The 14,266-nt window shown below is 50.1% G+C and overlaps 1 protein-coding gene across 1 annotated transcript in view; it reads right to left on the bottom strand.

The window, feature by feature from the left end:
- Window positions 1–2,335: 2,335 nt before the first annotated feature.
- Window positions 2,336–14,266, bottom strand: part of PTGFRN (prostaglandin F2 receptor inhibitor) — a 20,766-nt gene continuing 8,835 nt past the window's right edge. The window contains exons 2-9 of the mRNA XM_072398488.1: window positions 11,644–12,012; window positions 9,654–10,073; window positions 8,445–8,774; window positions 7,110–7,526; window positions 6,013–6,408; window positions 5,031–5,138; window positions 3,920–4,216; window positions 2,336–3,157 (exon numbers count right to left, since the gene is read on the bottom strand). Coding sequence (XP_072254589.1) covers window positions 2,988–3,157; window positions 3,920–4,216; window positions 5,031–5,138; window positions 6,013–6,408; window positions 7,110–7,526; window positions 8,445–8,774; window positions 9,654–10,073; window positions 11,644–12,012 — 2,507 coding nt within the window. The 3' untranslated portion in view covers window positions 2,336–2,987. The remainder of the gene's footprint in view (window positions 3,158–3,919; window positions 4,217–5,030; window positions 5,139–6,012; window positions 6,409–7,109; window positions 7,527–8,444; window positions 8,775–9,653; window positions 10,074–11,643; window positions 12,013–14,266) is intronic.

Below are 14,266 nucleotides of genomic sequence, written 5' to 3'. Positions count from 1 at the left end.
TGATCTATGGGAATATATCCCCTCCCACCTGAAGAGGGCACAATAAGCACCCATAGCTGTTTCTGGGACTTGGTAAATAAATCTGCCCCCCCTTCCCAACCTACCCTCCAATCTTCCTGCACTCACATCATCTCGTTTCCTACATAGAGGACATCTAGCTCCTCCCTCTCCAGCAGTTTGTCCTGACTCCTCCCCTTTGATTTATTGAATCTCAGTTCTGCCAATCATAGAGGCTCAGCATCACATGTGGGCGGTACCTAGGATAGTCTGCTAGGAGCAGCCACTACTCCAGACATCAGCACATGAAGGTAATGTGTTATTTGCATAACTCCTCCCATGAGCCCACCCACTCCTTGTACACCACCCCCACCAGCTATGATCTGCCTGCATTGCATAGAGAAGCACAGAGATCATCGCTATATGATGGAGGGGGGTGAAGAGAACAGGAAAGCTGAACACTGAACAGTGAGACGATTTCCTCACAGAGCTCTGACATCTCTGCGGTCTCAGCATGCGATATACGAGGACGCAATGACTGCAGCACATCCTCAGGAAGTTTGGTTCACCACAAGCAGCGCAGGAACAGAGCTGTGCAAGATCTCACCGTACGTCTGGAAACAATTCATCTGAAGATCCTCGCCCCAATCTGCTGATCCTGCCAGAAATTCTGATATCACTGATGACTTCGGGGGGGGGTATGTGGGGTCTCTGCACAGAATAGGGGTTCAGTTTAAGGGGTCCTCCTCTATAAATACCAGGTAATGATCTGGGCTCAATGATCCCACAATCCATACAGAGATCTATATACCCGATGGGGTAACTGGGGGCAAATCGGTAATCCCTCTCCTATAATCCGTCACCATATCACTTGCATACAGAAGACGTTTATTAATTAGGGGGTGGCGGGCGGTTATGTGACTGCTGGATGTACAAAGGGGGAGCGGCAGGGTGATCATGTGACTGCTGGATGTACACAGGGGGAGTGGAAAATGGTCATGTGACTGCTGGATGTACACAGAGGGAGCGGCAGGGTGGTCATGTGACAGCTGGATGTACACAGGGGGAGTGCCAAATAGTCATGTGACTGCTGGATGTACACAGGGGGAGCAGCAGGGTGGTCATGTGACTGCTGGATGTACACAGGGGGAGCGTACACAGGGTCCCTATGTACAGGATAGGTTTATGATTCCTCTGCAATCTCTGGAATTCTGTAGCTTTATGGAGGAAATAGCAGAAGTGACAACCCTGACCACTTTAGAAAATGTCAGCTGCCTGGTTGTCATGCTAATCCTGCGGCGTGGAAAAAAGTTCGGGCCCCAAGGACTGACCAGAGATAGTATCAGACAAAATGGGGCCCTGAGCAAGTATGTGTCCCCAAATGTACAGTATTTCACATCCCAACACACCCTTCCATAGTACCAAATAGGGTGGTGAAGGTAGGGGCCCTCGAGACATTTCCTGGCACCCCACCCCCTAATAAAGAAATCATCTCTCCAACCCCATTCTGTCTAAACAGAAACTGGAATCCGGACTGGATCATCCTTCCCCGCACAGAGGGGTCATGTGACCCCACACCCACCAATCATCCGGGATCCTGTGAATTGGGGTGGAAGGGATTCCTCGTCATTGGACGGCAGCTCCCATCAGATCCCTGCTCTGTAACCGGTATATGGGGAGGGGGGGACCCAACATCCATCGCAGAGGGGACCCCAGATAGAATGATGAAGCCAACATAAGTATCTGCTTCTCCATTGCCCCACTGCCACCCCACCTCCCTCTCTCCTAATCTTCGTACGCTCAACGTGTGCAAATTCTGCTATTTGGAGAGTTTTACATTATATGATATGTAACTAGGGGGCAGCACCATGGGGGGGGGGAATAAACAGAGGCGATGAGGGGGGGGGGCTCCTGCATCTTTAATAATCCAAAAAGACTATAAGGATTCAGGTGGGGTGTCTATATTTTATATGCCCCAAGGGATGGCTCTACCTGCCCCCAGGTCTCAATTTGTTAAACCTGCCCCAGGGTGTTCATATTTCATACATGCCCCCCAGCTTTCTATATACTATACACGTCTCTGGGGTATCTATACTCCAAACCTGCCCCGGGGTAACTATATTCCATAGATGCCCCCACGGTCTCTATATGCTATTACTTGCCCCGGGGTCGTCATATTACAGCCAGTTTTGTGTTTGGGGTGACACCTCTAGAATGATCCGACTCTCGCTCAGGTTGATTTTCAGCACATTTATCACAGGAATTCTCTTTCCATAAAACAGAACCCCCCCAGCCCCCCAATTCTCATTCCCACCCACAAACAGCGGGGACACCAGAATAAAAAATAAAACTGCATTTTTATTGCTGAGACGGAGAAATTTGGGGTAAAAACACACAAAACATCAATATGGCAATTCTTCTCCGTCACTCAGGAGTGCAATGAGAAGGTTCTGGAAGACGAAGGTTTTGGGCCGGACTCAGAACTGCAGAGAAAACCATATAAAACGCGTCTACTAAAACACCACAGTCTTCAGAAGGAGGAGGATTGTGCGGCGTCTGCGGAGGTCACAGTGTCTGCGCTCTACACAGGTTTATGCGCAAACAGCAAGCGGGCTGTAGTGTGGCATAGCGGGATATAGCACCTGCACTGGCAGCGGTGTTGTGAAAGTGCACGAAATTCCCTTTCTGTATATTAGAGTCGCCGGTCAGGCTGAGGAATGATGAAGTAATTCCTTAAAGATATTCAGGTCATTCCATCATTTCGGGTACTTATTGCTTTGTATGGGGGGAGTCGGTGCAGCAGCGCCCCCCAGTGTCGTACCGTCGTTATGATCCATTCCTGGAAGACGGACCCCTCCCGCACCGGGGTCAGTGGTACAATCCTATCGGAGTCACACATGGCTCTTGTTTGGCATCTGAAGAATAAAGAACCCCCCCTCCCCAATATAACAGTCAGTTGCTCATTCAGCGTCGTCATACGCTCACCATTGTCAGTCCATCTCCATTGACATGAGCCTGCGGTGTTCCCGACGCTTCTCCTGGACCGGCTGGGCCTTGCAGCAATAGCGTGAGCTGCAGTAGCCAATCAGACAGGAGAGAAGGCCGGCGACCAGAGACAGAGAAGCTCCAATGAGCAGGGGGTATTTGAATGCACTCAGCACTGTGGGGAAAAAGGAAGAAAAAAAATAATTAGAGTTCATATATCAACAATTAAGAAAGAACTTCACTTCCAACAAGTCACCACTAGATGGCGATCCATTACATTTTAAATAGCTCTGCACCAATGCTCCCTCTTCTGGCCGGATCGAGTACTACATACACTATTGCATTATAATCCTAGGCTCAGCAAAATTTCAATTGTATGAGCAATATAAAGAATGTTACAAGTACGTAAATACCTGGCAGAAATTAAGTGAGCTTCCAATTTATTGTAGTAAAAATGACATCACTGCCTTTTCTGTACTACAATCCTGCAAAAAAACTGCAGAACAATCCCCCTATGTTATAAATGTGAGGGGTTATGGAGATGATAGCACTGCAGACAAACAGGTAGTTGTATCAGCCTAAACAGCAAGTTAAAATGCTCTTAGGTTGTCCCAAACTGGAATTACACTTTAAGAAAACCTGTGCATGGGGGGGGGGGGTTCCATATTTGAACCTTATGAAATTCCAGTCTCCTGGCTGTGTCTGGCTCACATTACTAATCCCCATATCAGACCAATAAACCATTGGTAAGGCAGGCAGGGGCCGGGTATTTTCAGTACTGGAAGCTCCTCATCCTTAGTCCATGTTTCTTCTAACTATTCCAGCAATCATTTCATTGGCTCAGCACCTGAAGCAATGATTGGCAATCGCTCTCGGCCATATTGGATTTCTGATTAATTGGGAATACAGACACGGTACATGCGGTGCAGCAACTTACAATCCATCCTGACGCTCATAGGCACTGGGGAAGATGTCACCATCTCCTGTGTGCTCCAGACGCCCTCGCCAGTCCTCACCCAGGGGGTCACCGTACAGTAATGTCCGCCAGTATCCTCCTCCTCACAGCCGTACACCCGGAGCCTGTACTCCATATCACTGATCCGCTCCAAGGCCACCTCACTGCTGCTGTTCCTGCGGTTGTGCCGGACCTGAGCTGTGCGATCCATCCCGGCCAGGAAGATGGAGGAGCTGCCTGGGCGCTGGAGGTACCAGGAGACATCGAACGCCATATCCGCTGCGGGGAGAAACAGAGAGGTGAGGGATGCGGGGGAGGGACGATGGCAGAAAATGTCCACAAAGTCCCAATAATAATACCAAAAACACAACGAGAAATCATTTTTATCCAGGCTCCTCCTGGAGATGACCGACCTCCATCATTAGGTCCCGGCAGATCACTGCCAGCTTCAGCGCACCAATATTTTATTGGCGGGGGGATTCCTCAAAATGTAAATATGACCCAAATGTTCGATCTCCAGGATTGAAGGACAATTTTTGGGAGAAGCCACTGTTAGGACAATCAAACATTTACATATTCTTTACTACAACTCTCTCTGACCTCTGTAGCCAATGACATTGTGGAGAAACTGATCATCAAACTTCACATTAGAAGCAGTGATATTAGGTCTGATCTCTGCACTTATGCATACAGGGCTACGAAACAGGTTCTCTTTAGTGCCTTCTTCTATTGTTAGTGGGGGATGAGAATGAGCTCAGTAAGAGGGTCCACCATTGAACATATTGGACATAGAACAGTTTAATTAATCTGTACGGCAGCAGCTGTTACAGAAAACCCGGTCATATAAATAATAATCAGACAGTACAAGATCATTGCCACAGTCAGTGCCACTGATAATAAAAGATGTCCACTGCGTCTGAGCGGTCACAATGTGACAATTATTATTAATAAACAGGATTTATGTAGCACCAACATACTGTGCAGCGCTGTACGTTAAATAGGGGTTACAAATGACAGATACAGACAATGACACAGGAGAAGACCCTGCCCCGAAGAGCTTACAATCGAACAATGCTGAAAGCAATGCCGTTACCTGGATCCACAGCCGGCCCGTCGATGGTTATGATGCACCAGAACTCTGACCTCTCACCAAGGTGAATGCTGGGATTGTCTGAGCGAGCCGACACATTGAACACCGGACCTGCAAATAGAAAGTCACAGGATGACGTCACAAGGTGACAACTTATATCTAGAAGGGTGAATGGCTCCAGGGACGGATGTCTAGGGGTCCCCCTATTGTTAGCCCTGGAAGAGGTTCCCCCTATTGTTAGCCCTGGAAGGGGACCCCCACTTATTATTTACCTCCCCTGCACAATACAAGAAATGTATGGGGGGGGGGGCAGCACTAATAATGTCACAGATGCAGAGTTAAATAAATAAATTATACAAATGGTTCATTAGGATGTTTGAGGTATAAAAAAGAAAAGCAGACATTGCAATATTCTGCCAGGTGCCCCCTGTCCCCTGTATTGGGGAGGAACTTCCTACCATGAATTGTGAAGGGGAATCTGGAGACACATTGAGGAGTGCTGCATTCTCACCAATTAACCTTCAGTATCCAGAAATCTTCATTCACATATAATACGAGCCAACTAACGGCATCTCAATGACCCCTCACCGGCCAATCCCATGGCTGCCTGCAATGTGTGCACCGGATTACGGTTTTAGTTCGGTGCACACCGGCAGCGGACACTTCATTCAGCTTCCTCCATGTTGGCACTTTATAACCATTGATGCACTGTGGCATTTTGCTGGGACGGAGGGGATTGTCATGACACAGGCTGGAAATATTATCCATGGAAATTCCTATTATGTGTCTATGGATGCAGAGCAGGCTGAGGGAATGAAAGGAATTGCCAATTCAGGGCAAATCATCAGAACTTTGATTTCTCTCCCCACTGTGCCTGAGCGGGGTCGGGGGATTCACAGATAATGAACCATTTGGCACTTTTATGCTATTTAATTTTAATCACCAATCACATGGATTCCATCACAGACCTCACACATGGTCTCACCTGAATTTTGGAACTCGAGTTGCACAGGATTGGTGGTCTGGTTTCGCACCATTCGCCAAGCTCCGCCCCCACCCTGCGTCCAGGCCGAGATGTCACACTGATAGGCGCCGCTGTGAAGGTTCTGTGCTTGTAGGAGTCTGAAGATATAAACTCCCTCCTTCCCTTTCTCCAGGAACACATTACTGCTAGCGGGCGGCCTCCGATGTGTAATCCCCTCGCGGCTTAGAGAGATGACAGTGACCGGGGCCTGGCTGCTGTCCTGGGGTCTCAGCATCACCTGCACGGTGTATTGAGGGAAAGGGATATTTTTGGGCTGCACCGTGCACATCATCTCAAAGGTTCCTCCAGCTGCTGACACCGTTTGTACTAACTTGGCGTTAACCACAAGGGCGAAATCTGCAGGGAGAAGATAAATGACAAATCACACGATGTGTAGACTAATGGTTATCACTGCGAAAATAATGCTTTAGAAAAAGGATCTCAAACACTCCGCTGGTATAGCAACATTTAAATATAGAATAAAGGATTCCTTTTATTAGAACATGTCCAAATTGATGGCACTGAATGCACTCTACAGGGTGGAAACACTGCCACTTGGGGGCAGCATGGAGCCTCAGCATTGCCATCCCAACAAGCAGGCTCAGGCACCCCATTGAAGCTCTTACAATTGGCCACCCCAGGGCCCCTATTACCAGGCCAATGATTGACAGCAGCTCTGTACCCAATACAAAGCAAAAAATGAATGTTTGGGGTGTGGAAAAAACAAATCTGAATTAAAGGAGATCACACAATATTGGGGTTAGTGGGTTCTCAGCACCCTATATTGCCCCTTCAGATGTGCTGGGTTGTGGATGGTGGAAGTAGAAATTGACTGGGGGTCAGTGTGAAGAAAAGTGCAGCACTGGCTAGGGGCCCACAATTTAGGGACCACAGATAGAAGTCGATCCTGCAATGTGCATAGAATTCTCCGATCTCCCGGGGGTTTGTTTTGCTATGGAGCTCCATGAAAATTGCAGAGATGATTAGTGGGATGGCAGGGGGGGGGGGTAGGAATATTTTATAAATCTTGTTCCCATATTACCCCAACAATTTATTACCTTCTGCAGCCCAGGAGATGACGATGGGTTTGGAGGTTTCCTGGCTCACCGGTGCCCAGCTGTTATTAAGTTGCTGTTTCCATACAGTGCCCACACAGTGGTAGCTCCCGCGGTCCTCCTCAGATGTCCATTGGATCCGAAGGGCAAAGGTGTTGGGGTCCGGGCGGGAGAAGATCAGCTCGCCCCTGTCCTGGCGCTGCTGGTACAGCTCCCCCACCTGCAGGGTCCAATCCTGGCTCATAGTGCCCACCAATACCGACGTGGCAGATGCTGGGTTCTGTGCCTGATATGGGGTGAAATACCAGGACACGGACAGCCTGGGGTCACCGGAAACCCTTATGTGACACACAAGCTCTGCGGGCTCATCTGACATCTGGGGAAGAATGGAAGCGTTCAGCGTCACCTGGGTATCCGGAACTGCGGAAAAGAAAACAAAGAGTTAGCGCTGTCGATCAAAGTGCAGATTAAGACATTTCATTCCATAGAGATCACAGGGATCGGTAGATCAAGGTGTAACCTAAAGATCACAGGGAAAGGCGTGCACCTCAGGGGATTCCTTAGGCTTTGTGCAGTGAGACAGCGAGCAGGTGAGTGAATGCTGAGAAAACTTACAGAAATCTGGGAAATTCTACCATGATTACAAGGAGCAGAAATCAGATTTGTTATCATTATCAAACACAATTTATATAGCGCCAACATAACAAAATGTTTGTTTGACAGTTAGGAAAATTTTGTGACCAATGCATTGCAGAGCAGAAAGTTATTTTACATCACAGAGGAGATTTCTCTTCCTGAGTGACACCGGGACAGGAAGTGAGACAGGAAGTCCAAAAGTATCCTAACAGAGGCCCTGAGCCATCCTCTATATTTGGTTGCAGAGTTGGGCCTTACAATACAGAATGGCTGCAACTACATTTGTAGAATTGTTTTTTTCAGTGGAGATTTTTAGGAGCGGCTGATGGTATCGGAAGCAGCGAGGCGAGGAGTGCTAATCTCACAATCCAGCAGGGGGTCCACGTAGGAAGGAATTCAGTGAAGAGTGACAACGTGCAGTGTAATGAGCTTCAATCTACATTACCCAAAAATAAAAACAATACCCCCCGCCCACTTCCTTCTCAGTCCTAAGACCCCCTCTTCCTTATCCCAGGCCAGGGACCAGAGACCCCCCCCCACACACACACAGACTGAAGAGTATTCTTGCACCCCCTTAGCCCAGATTCGAGAACCCCCTCCCCAGACTGGGAACCTCCTGCAACCCTGATGAATTCTTTCTATTAAAGCTGTGCCATACCTTAGAATTTCTGGGGAAGATACGGGGTTAATAGGCCCACTTACCTGCAGAGACAATCTGCACCCTGACAGCACTGGATGCCCCCTCTGCCACCTTCTTCCAGTTGCCATCCCTCAGAGGTGTCCAGGCGTAGCCCCGACATAGGTAATCCCCTGAGATCCGAGCCTGGGGTATTTCCAGCTTGTGGGTGACAGACTTTTCCCGGGATGGTTCTGGGTCCAGTCCACTGATCATCTCTTCAATCTCTCCAGACCGGAACCAGCGGACCTGAATCAGGACCGGAATATCGGAGTCCACAGACACCTGGCAGGGCACAGCGATGGGGTCACCCTCCGGCACCACCACTTCCTTCACTGATACGGTCACAGTCAGATCTAGGAGATGAGAAACATCCAATGAGAAGGAAGAATGTTTATCACTTACTAACCCCCTGACATTTCATTACCAAACCCCAATAAGATCTAAAGCTGAACTCTACATTTAAAAAAATGGCCCTTGCAGTGAGCCCTCCCGGCAATACATGGGTTAAATACTCTACTTGTCTGGGGAGGACACAAAAAGAACCATTAGTCGTTCTGAGATGTTCCAAGTTGCGGGCGGGCCCTCTGCATCCATATCACAGGACTGCTGCCCCTGCATTGTGCAGTGATCCCCCCGGACTCTCTTAAAGGGGCGCACCAACCAGCACTTTTCAGTAATCACCCGGCTAGTTTCCTGTTTTTGAGCGATTGTGGCGAGTTGGGTCACACTACTGGGGCTGCCCCCCACCTACAGCTTCCTCCCACCCAGATTAAAAAGAAAATGATGGGTTGAACACCAGATACCAGAGCCATGTATGCACCCTGCATTGAGAAGAGGCTTCAGGTGAGCGGTTGTGGAGCGAGGGGACCGGTCGGAGTGATGGATAATGCAGTGTCATTCGTAGACAAAACTTTGCATTTCTGGGGGAGCCCCTTTAAGGGTCTTTATTCTGTCCAATATTAAAGGGGTAAAGGAAAGGTCCCTTTTCTTACGGATTAGGGGTACAGAGCTCAGTTTGGGGACACTTGGTGAGGAAATAATCTGGGACGTGTTCTAATGACAGATTTAATTGGTGGCAGATCACACACATTCTCCTCACACAATATTCCCGGCTCCATTTTGCAATAAAATATTTCTATTCATTATCCAATCATAAATTAGATACAAACTGGTACCAACAAAGGCTCCTCCCCCTGCCATAATAATAGATTAGTATTGTTCCCTTTACTCACCCATTGGCTGAACCACCACCTGGGCCACTCCCACTCTTTTCTCCTGGATCTTCTCCCAGCCGTTGGGCCCCTGCACCCAAGTCTGGGCCACACAGCTGTAATCGCCTCCATCAGTTGCCTGGGCACCTTCTACAGTCAGCTGGTATTTGTCAGACCCAGGGGTATCCAGCCGCACCGCCCCCTGGTTGTATCGGGCTGCATAGTCTGGCCCGGGCTGGAAGCGGCCCAGGTGGGTCAGTGCCAGGACCTCGGAGGTGGTGCCTGCTGTCTGGCGCTCCCAGGTCACGGACAGATGGGTGTGAGTGGCAGAATCAGACATGGCCGCCTGGCACTGCAGCTGGAAAGAACCTCCTTCAGTAACATTGCGAACATTGGTCGTACGACCCTTCGGGCCCTGCAGCCTCAGGGTGTCGGGGATCACTGGAGAAAAGAGAACAAAACATTTAGAGCAGAGCAGGAAAAGCCGAGACCGGAAGCCCTCACATCAGAGTACAAATATCTAAAGGGGAGCACCAATTCAAATGAAAACATCAACTAACACAGTCAGTTCAGATTGGCCCTGATATTGTATTGCGATGGGCCCTTCCTATTCCCCGGTGACTTAATAGTTAAAGTGGACCTGTGATGTAACATTATCATTGTGCATCTTACAAAATTCAATCCTGAGAATTTCTGCAAGAGGTAATAAAGGATAATGAGAATCTTTAAATATTACTATGCTTCTTATAGGGGAGCCCCGACCTCACCCCTCCCTGTTACAGCACCACCCATAACTAAAATTGTGATCTGTTCTGTGTCAGCCTGACCAAACCCCCCCAGGGCACTTCTGTCTTTAAATACAACTTGAAAAGGCAACCAGGGGGTCACACGAAGGGTCACCCCGCCTGGTACAAAGAACTCCAAAGACAGTAACTTAACCCCTTCAAGTCCCTTTATATAGAGAATGGGGCCCCAGACAGGATCCTAGTTCCTTTAAATATATAGAGAAAAGGGCCCCAGACAGGATCTTAGTACCTAAATACATATAGAGAATGGGGCCCCAGGTAGGATACTAGTCCAATTATATTTAGAGAACGGGGCCCTGGACAGGACCCCAGTCCCTTTATACATATAGAGAATGGGGCCCCAGACAGGATCCTAGTCCCTTTATATATAGAGAACGGGGCCCCAGACAGGATCCTAGTCCCTTTATATATAGAGAACGGGGCCCCGGACAGGATCCTAGTCCCGTTATATATACCGGTATATAGAGACAGGGGCCCCGGACAGGATCCTAGACCCAGGGCCCCAGATAAAAGAGCGAGGATACTGTCTGTGTTCCCAATCTCTATATGGATTCCATAACTAGGGTCCAGTACGGCAGAGACCACCAATCCCCGGCCATGGATTAATATATCCCGGTACAGAGATCACCATTCCTGGGCCATGGATCACATGTGGAGGAGATCACAGATCCAGGACGTACAGAATACTATATCCCAGGCCTGTACAGGGGAGATCCCTATTACATAATTACATAAAATTCCCCACAAATCTTTCTTTTGGGGTCTGCAGTTAGAGAATCTAATAATGATCTGCAGTTGTCTATGAAGCCAGCAGGGGGCGGTAGTCTCCTCTGCTCTCCAGTCACAGATCAGAGAATTCTCCAAAAGAAATAAAATCTGGATTGCAGCTCTGGGTGATCGGAAGTCCAACGCAGCAATCGCACATCGAGGCCGGAGGGATCCCAGGAGCCGCAGAGCCCTAAAATGTGGATCTCCAGCTAAAACTTCTGGATTTGGGGGGCTGGGAGCCCCCAGATATTAGTGGGAGGGTATTGGGCTGGCATTGTGGAAGAATTGGGCTCTGCGTCTCCTGGGGTCCATTTCTAGGTGAGCAGGGGTGGGGGGGTGGCACGGGGCCCCATGTCAATTCCCCACTATTTCCCAAACAAAGTTCTGACAATTCCAGATAGAAAACAATTTTTTGCCCCTTTGCCCGGCTTTGTTACCCCTCAGCTGGACGTGGTCCTCGTAGTTGCCGCTGACGGTGGCGTCGGTGCTGGGGGTGGAGCAGGTGTAGTTGCCCTCATCGGTGACCCTCAGCTGTCGTATCCATAGCTGGGCCTCGCTGTTCCCCGATCTCTGCAGCTGGATGCCCCCGGCCCTCACACGCTCCGATAGCTCCGGGTCTGTGAATGTGTCGTCCCAGGTACTGAGAACTTTCACCTTGCTGCCCGAATCCGAGGAGAAAATCCACTCAAAGTTCTGCTCCTTGGGGCCCTCATAGTCGCTGACATTACAGGAAAGGGCCACATCGGTGCCTTCCACCCGCAGAAGGGGACCGGTGGGGACTCGGACAATGCGGCTCCACACAGCAACTGCAGGGAAAGAAAAGGGGATATTACTGATTCACCGGAGTATCAACATTCACAGGGAGTGAAAGATGCTGAAGGGAAAGGGGGTCAAGGAAAGAAGGACAAAGTTTGCCGGGCCCCGGGGACACCTAACAATCCCAGGGTGACAACGGGTGGGGGCTCCAGCGGGACGCCCAGGGCAATTCTCCGCTGCATGATTCAGCTGCAACGTCAACGTTTCACTTTCGCAATAAAATTCCTGAGGCGTCAGGTCATGTGATCATCCACAAAGTATTCTCCCCCTTCCAAGGGAAGTTCCCAGGTTTAGGGCCCCATTTCCTGGTGATCCCCCTCCCCCCCCAGAGATAATTCGGCAGGACAAGGCTGGGTCCAAGCGCTGTACATGGAGATGAAGATCCCTCCCAAGCGCAGCTGATCGTTGACCTGCAGTGACCTGCGTCCATGTGACCGGGGTGATATCAGCAGGTCGTGGTGTGATAATGGCCGCATGTAATTGCGCATGTCACGCTGTGATAATTTGGCGCAGGAAAGGTGCATCCATGGAATGATTGGCATCGCATTTTGGTAACGCTCATTATATCCCAGACATATAAAGAGGCCCCCCGCACCCAGGATGGCGGTCAGAGCTGTGGAGTCAATGCAGCCAGGTCCCCGTGGTCACTCAGGTCCTCCTATGGCTCCATTTTCCAGGATGGCGACACCGGGCCCCTCCTAGGGCAAACATTGGGGAAGGCCGGGCCCTCTGGAATGTGAAATCTCCGCACACACCTGGCCTATAATCTCTCCGCACAACATAAGGGGAGGGGCTCCACCTGACAACCACCTGTCGGGGCACTACAAGTCCCAGCATGCACTGCCTAATGCAGAACATTATAAGCGGATCTGATTTGGGGGGGGGGGGTAATGTGACACCTCCAGGTATTTATTACCACTCACAGATCAGATGACTTCCCCTGATAATCTCACAACAAACACAGCGCCATCTTTATTCAGGCATCATCCGGGGTCCCCATCTACTTCCTGGACCGGGAAGCTGACAAAATGATCCCGGGGTCAGTGCCGGATGTGTTCACAAAAATCTGATGGGCCCCTGCTGCAGCCAATCACCTTGTGATTGGGGGAGAGGAGACTGCTTCCTTCTGCCTGCAGCAGACTGATGACTTCTTCACAGCAGAATGTCACCAGTCAAAGGTGGACATAAGGAAGTGTAATAAAGGGGCCCATACCCTCCTCAAGGGCCACACGATGGCCCCTAAAGGGTCTCCAAATCAGTTCTCCACAGGGGCCACTGTGTCTATGTCTGCCACCGGCACCAGCGACTTCCTCAGGGAATAGCTGGGGGTCCTTTCTACCCCTAGGGGGCGGGTCAGTGTAGTAAGCGGGGCCACAATGATTATTAGTCATTACCTGAGCACCATTCAGTCCTGGAAGAATCTATGGCCCCGCCCACTGAGGAGCCACCAATGGTCTGACCAGGTAAAGGTGTGAAAAGAGAAGAGCCGCAATTATCTATATAAAGGGGCCTCGGCTGCATGAAATGCAATGTGGGTGGTTTAGCACCCATGGGGGGGGGGGGTGTTCCTGAGTGAGGATTCTGCCAATCCAGGGCCACTGACACCCCCAGGGACCCGGGCACCCCTCACCCCATGGCACCCATGTAGAGCTCCCAGCCCTCAGACAAGTCCCTGCAGATCCTCCAGGTGAAGCTGTCCGGGTGCCAGAGGCCTCACCCTGCAGGTGACATCAGCGAGGGGGGGGGCGGGGGTAATCCTCTCACAGGACAAACAATAAAAAGTTCCTACAAAGGGACCAACATGGGAGGGGGGCCAACCATTCACCCAGCAGGGAGGGAGGTGAATAAGGTGTGAATAGTAGAGAGGATTCACCCAAAGAAGGTTCAGGGCCTTCAGTCTGTGGCTTGGTGAGGGTTAACATTCCAGGCCGATGGAATCATCCGATCTCAGGATAGTATTGCAGATCTGGGGAGGAGCCCCCCTTCCCCCCACACTGTGCCAGTGACACCGAGTCAGGGTCACTCCCATCCGTGGTGTCACCGCACCCCATGCCATAGAACTGCATCAGTGATCCTGCCAAATATTCCAGCAGAACTTTTAGGTTTTTATTATAACCCCCAGATCTGTACGCCCCTCCCCCCAGTGTGCCAGCTGCACCCCAAAATGTAACCTGAGATGCCCTCTGTGCCCATTGTCTGCCCCCCCCCATACATTGCTGAGCAGAAGACAGCTGTAAGGGGGGG

This window comes from Pyxicephalus adspersus, chromosome 1 (genome assembly GCF_032062135.1).
Source record: "Pyxicephalus adspersus chromosome 1, UCB_Pads_2.0, whole genome shotgun sequence".
Lineage (NCBI taxonomy): Eukaryota > Metazoa > Chordata > Amphibia > Anura > Pyxicephalidae > Pyxicephalus > Pyxicephalus adspersus.
This window is presented reverse-complemented; position numbering and strand designations above follow the sequence as displayed.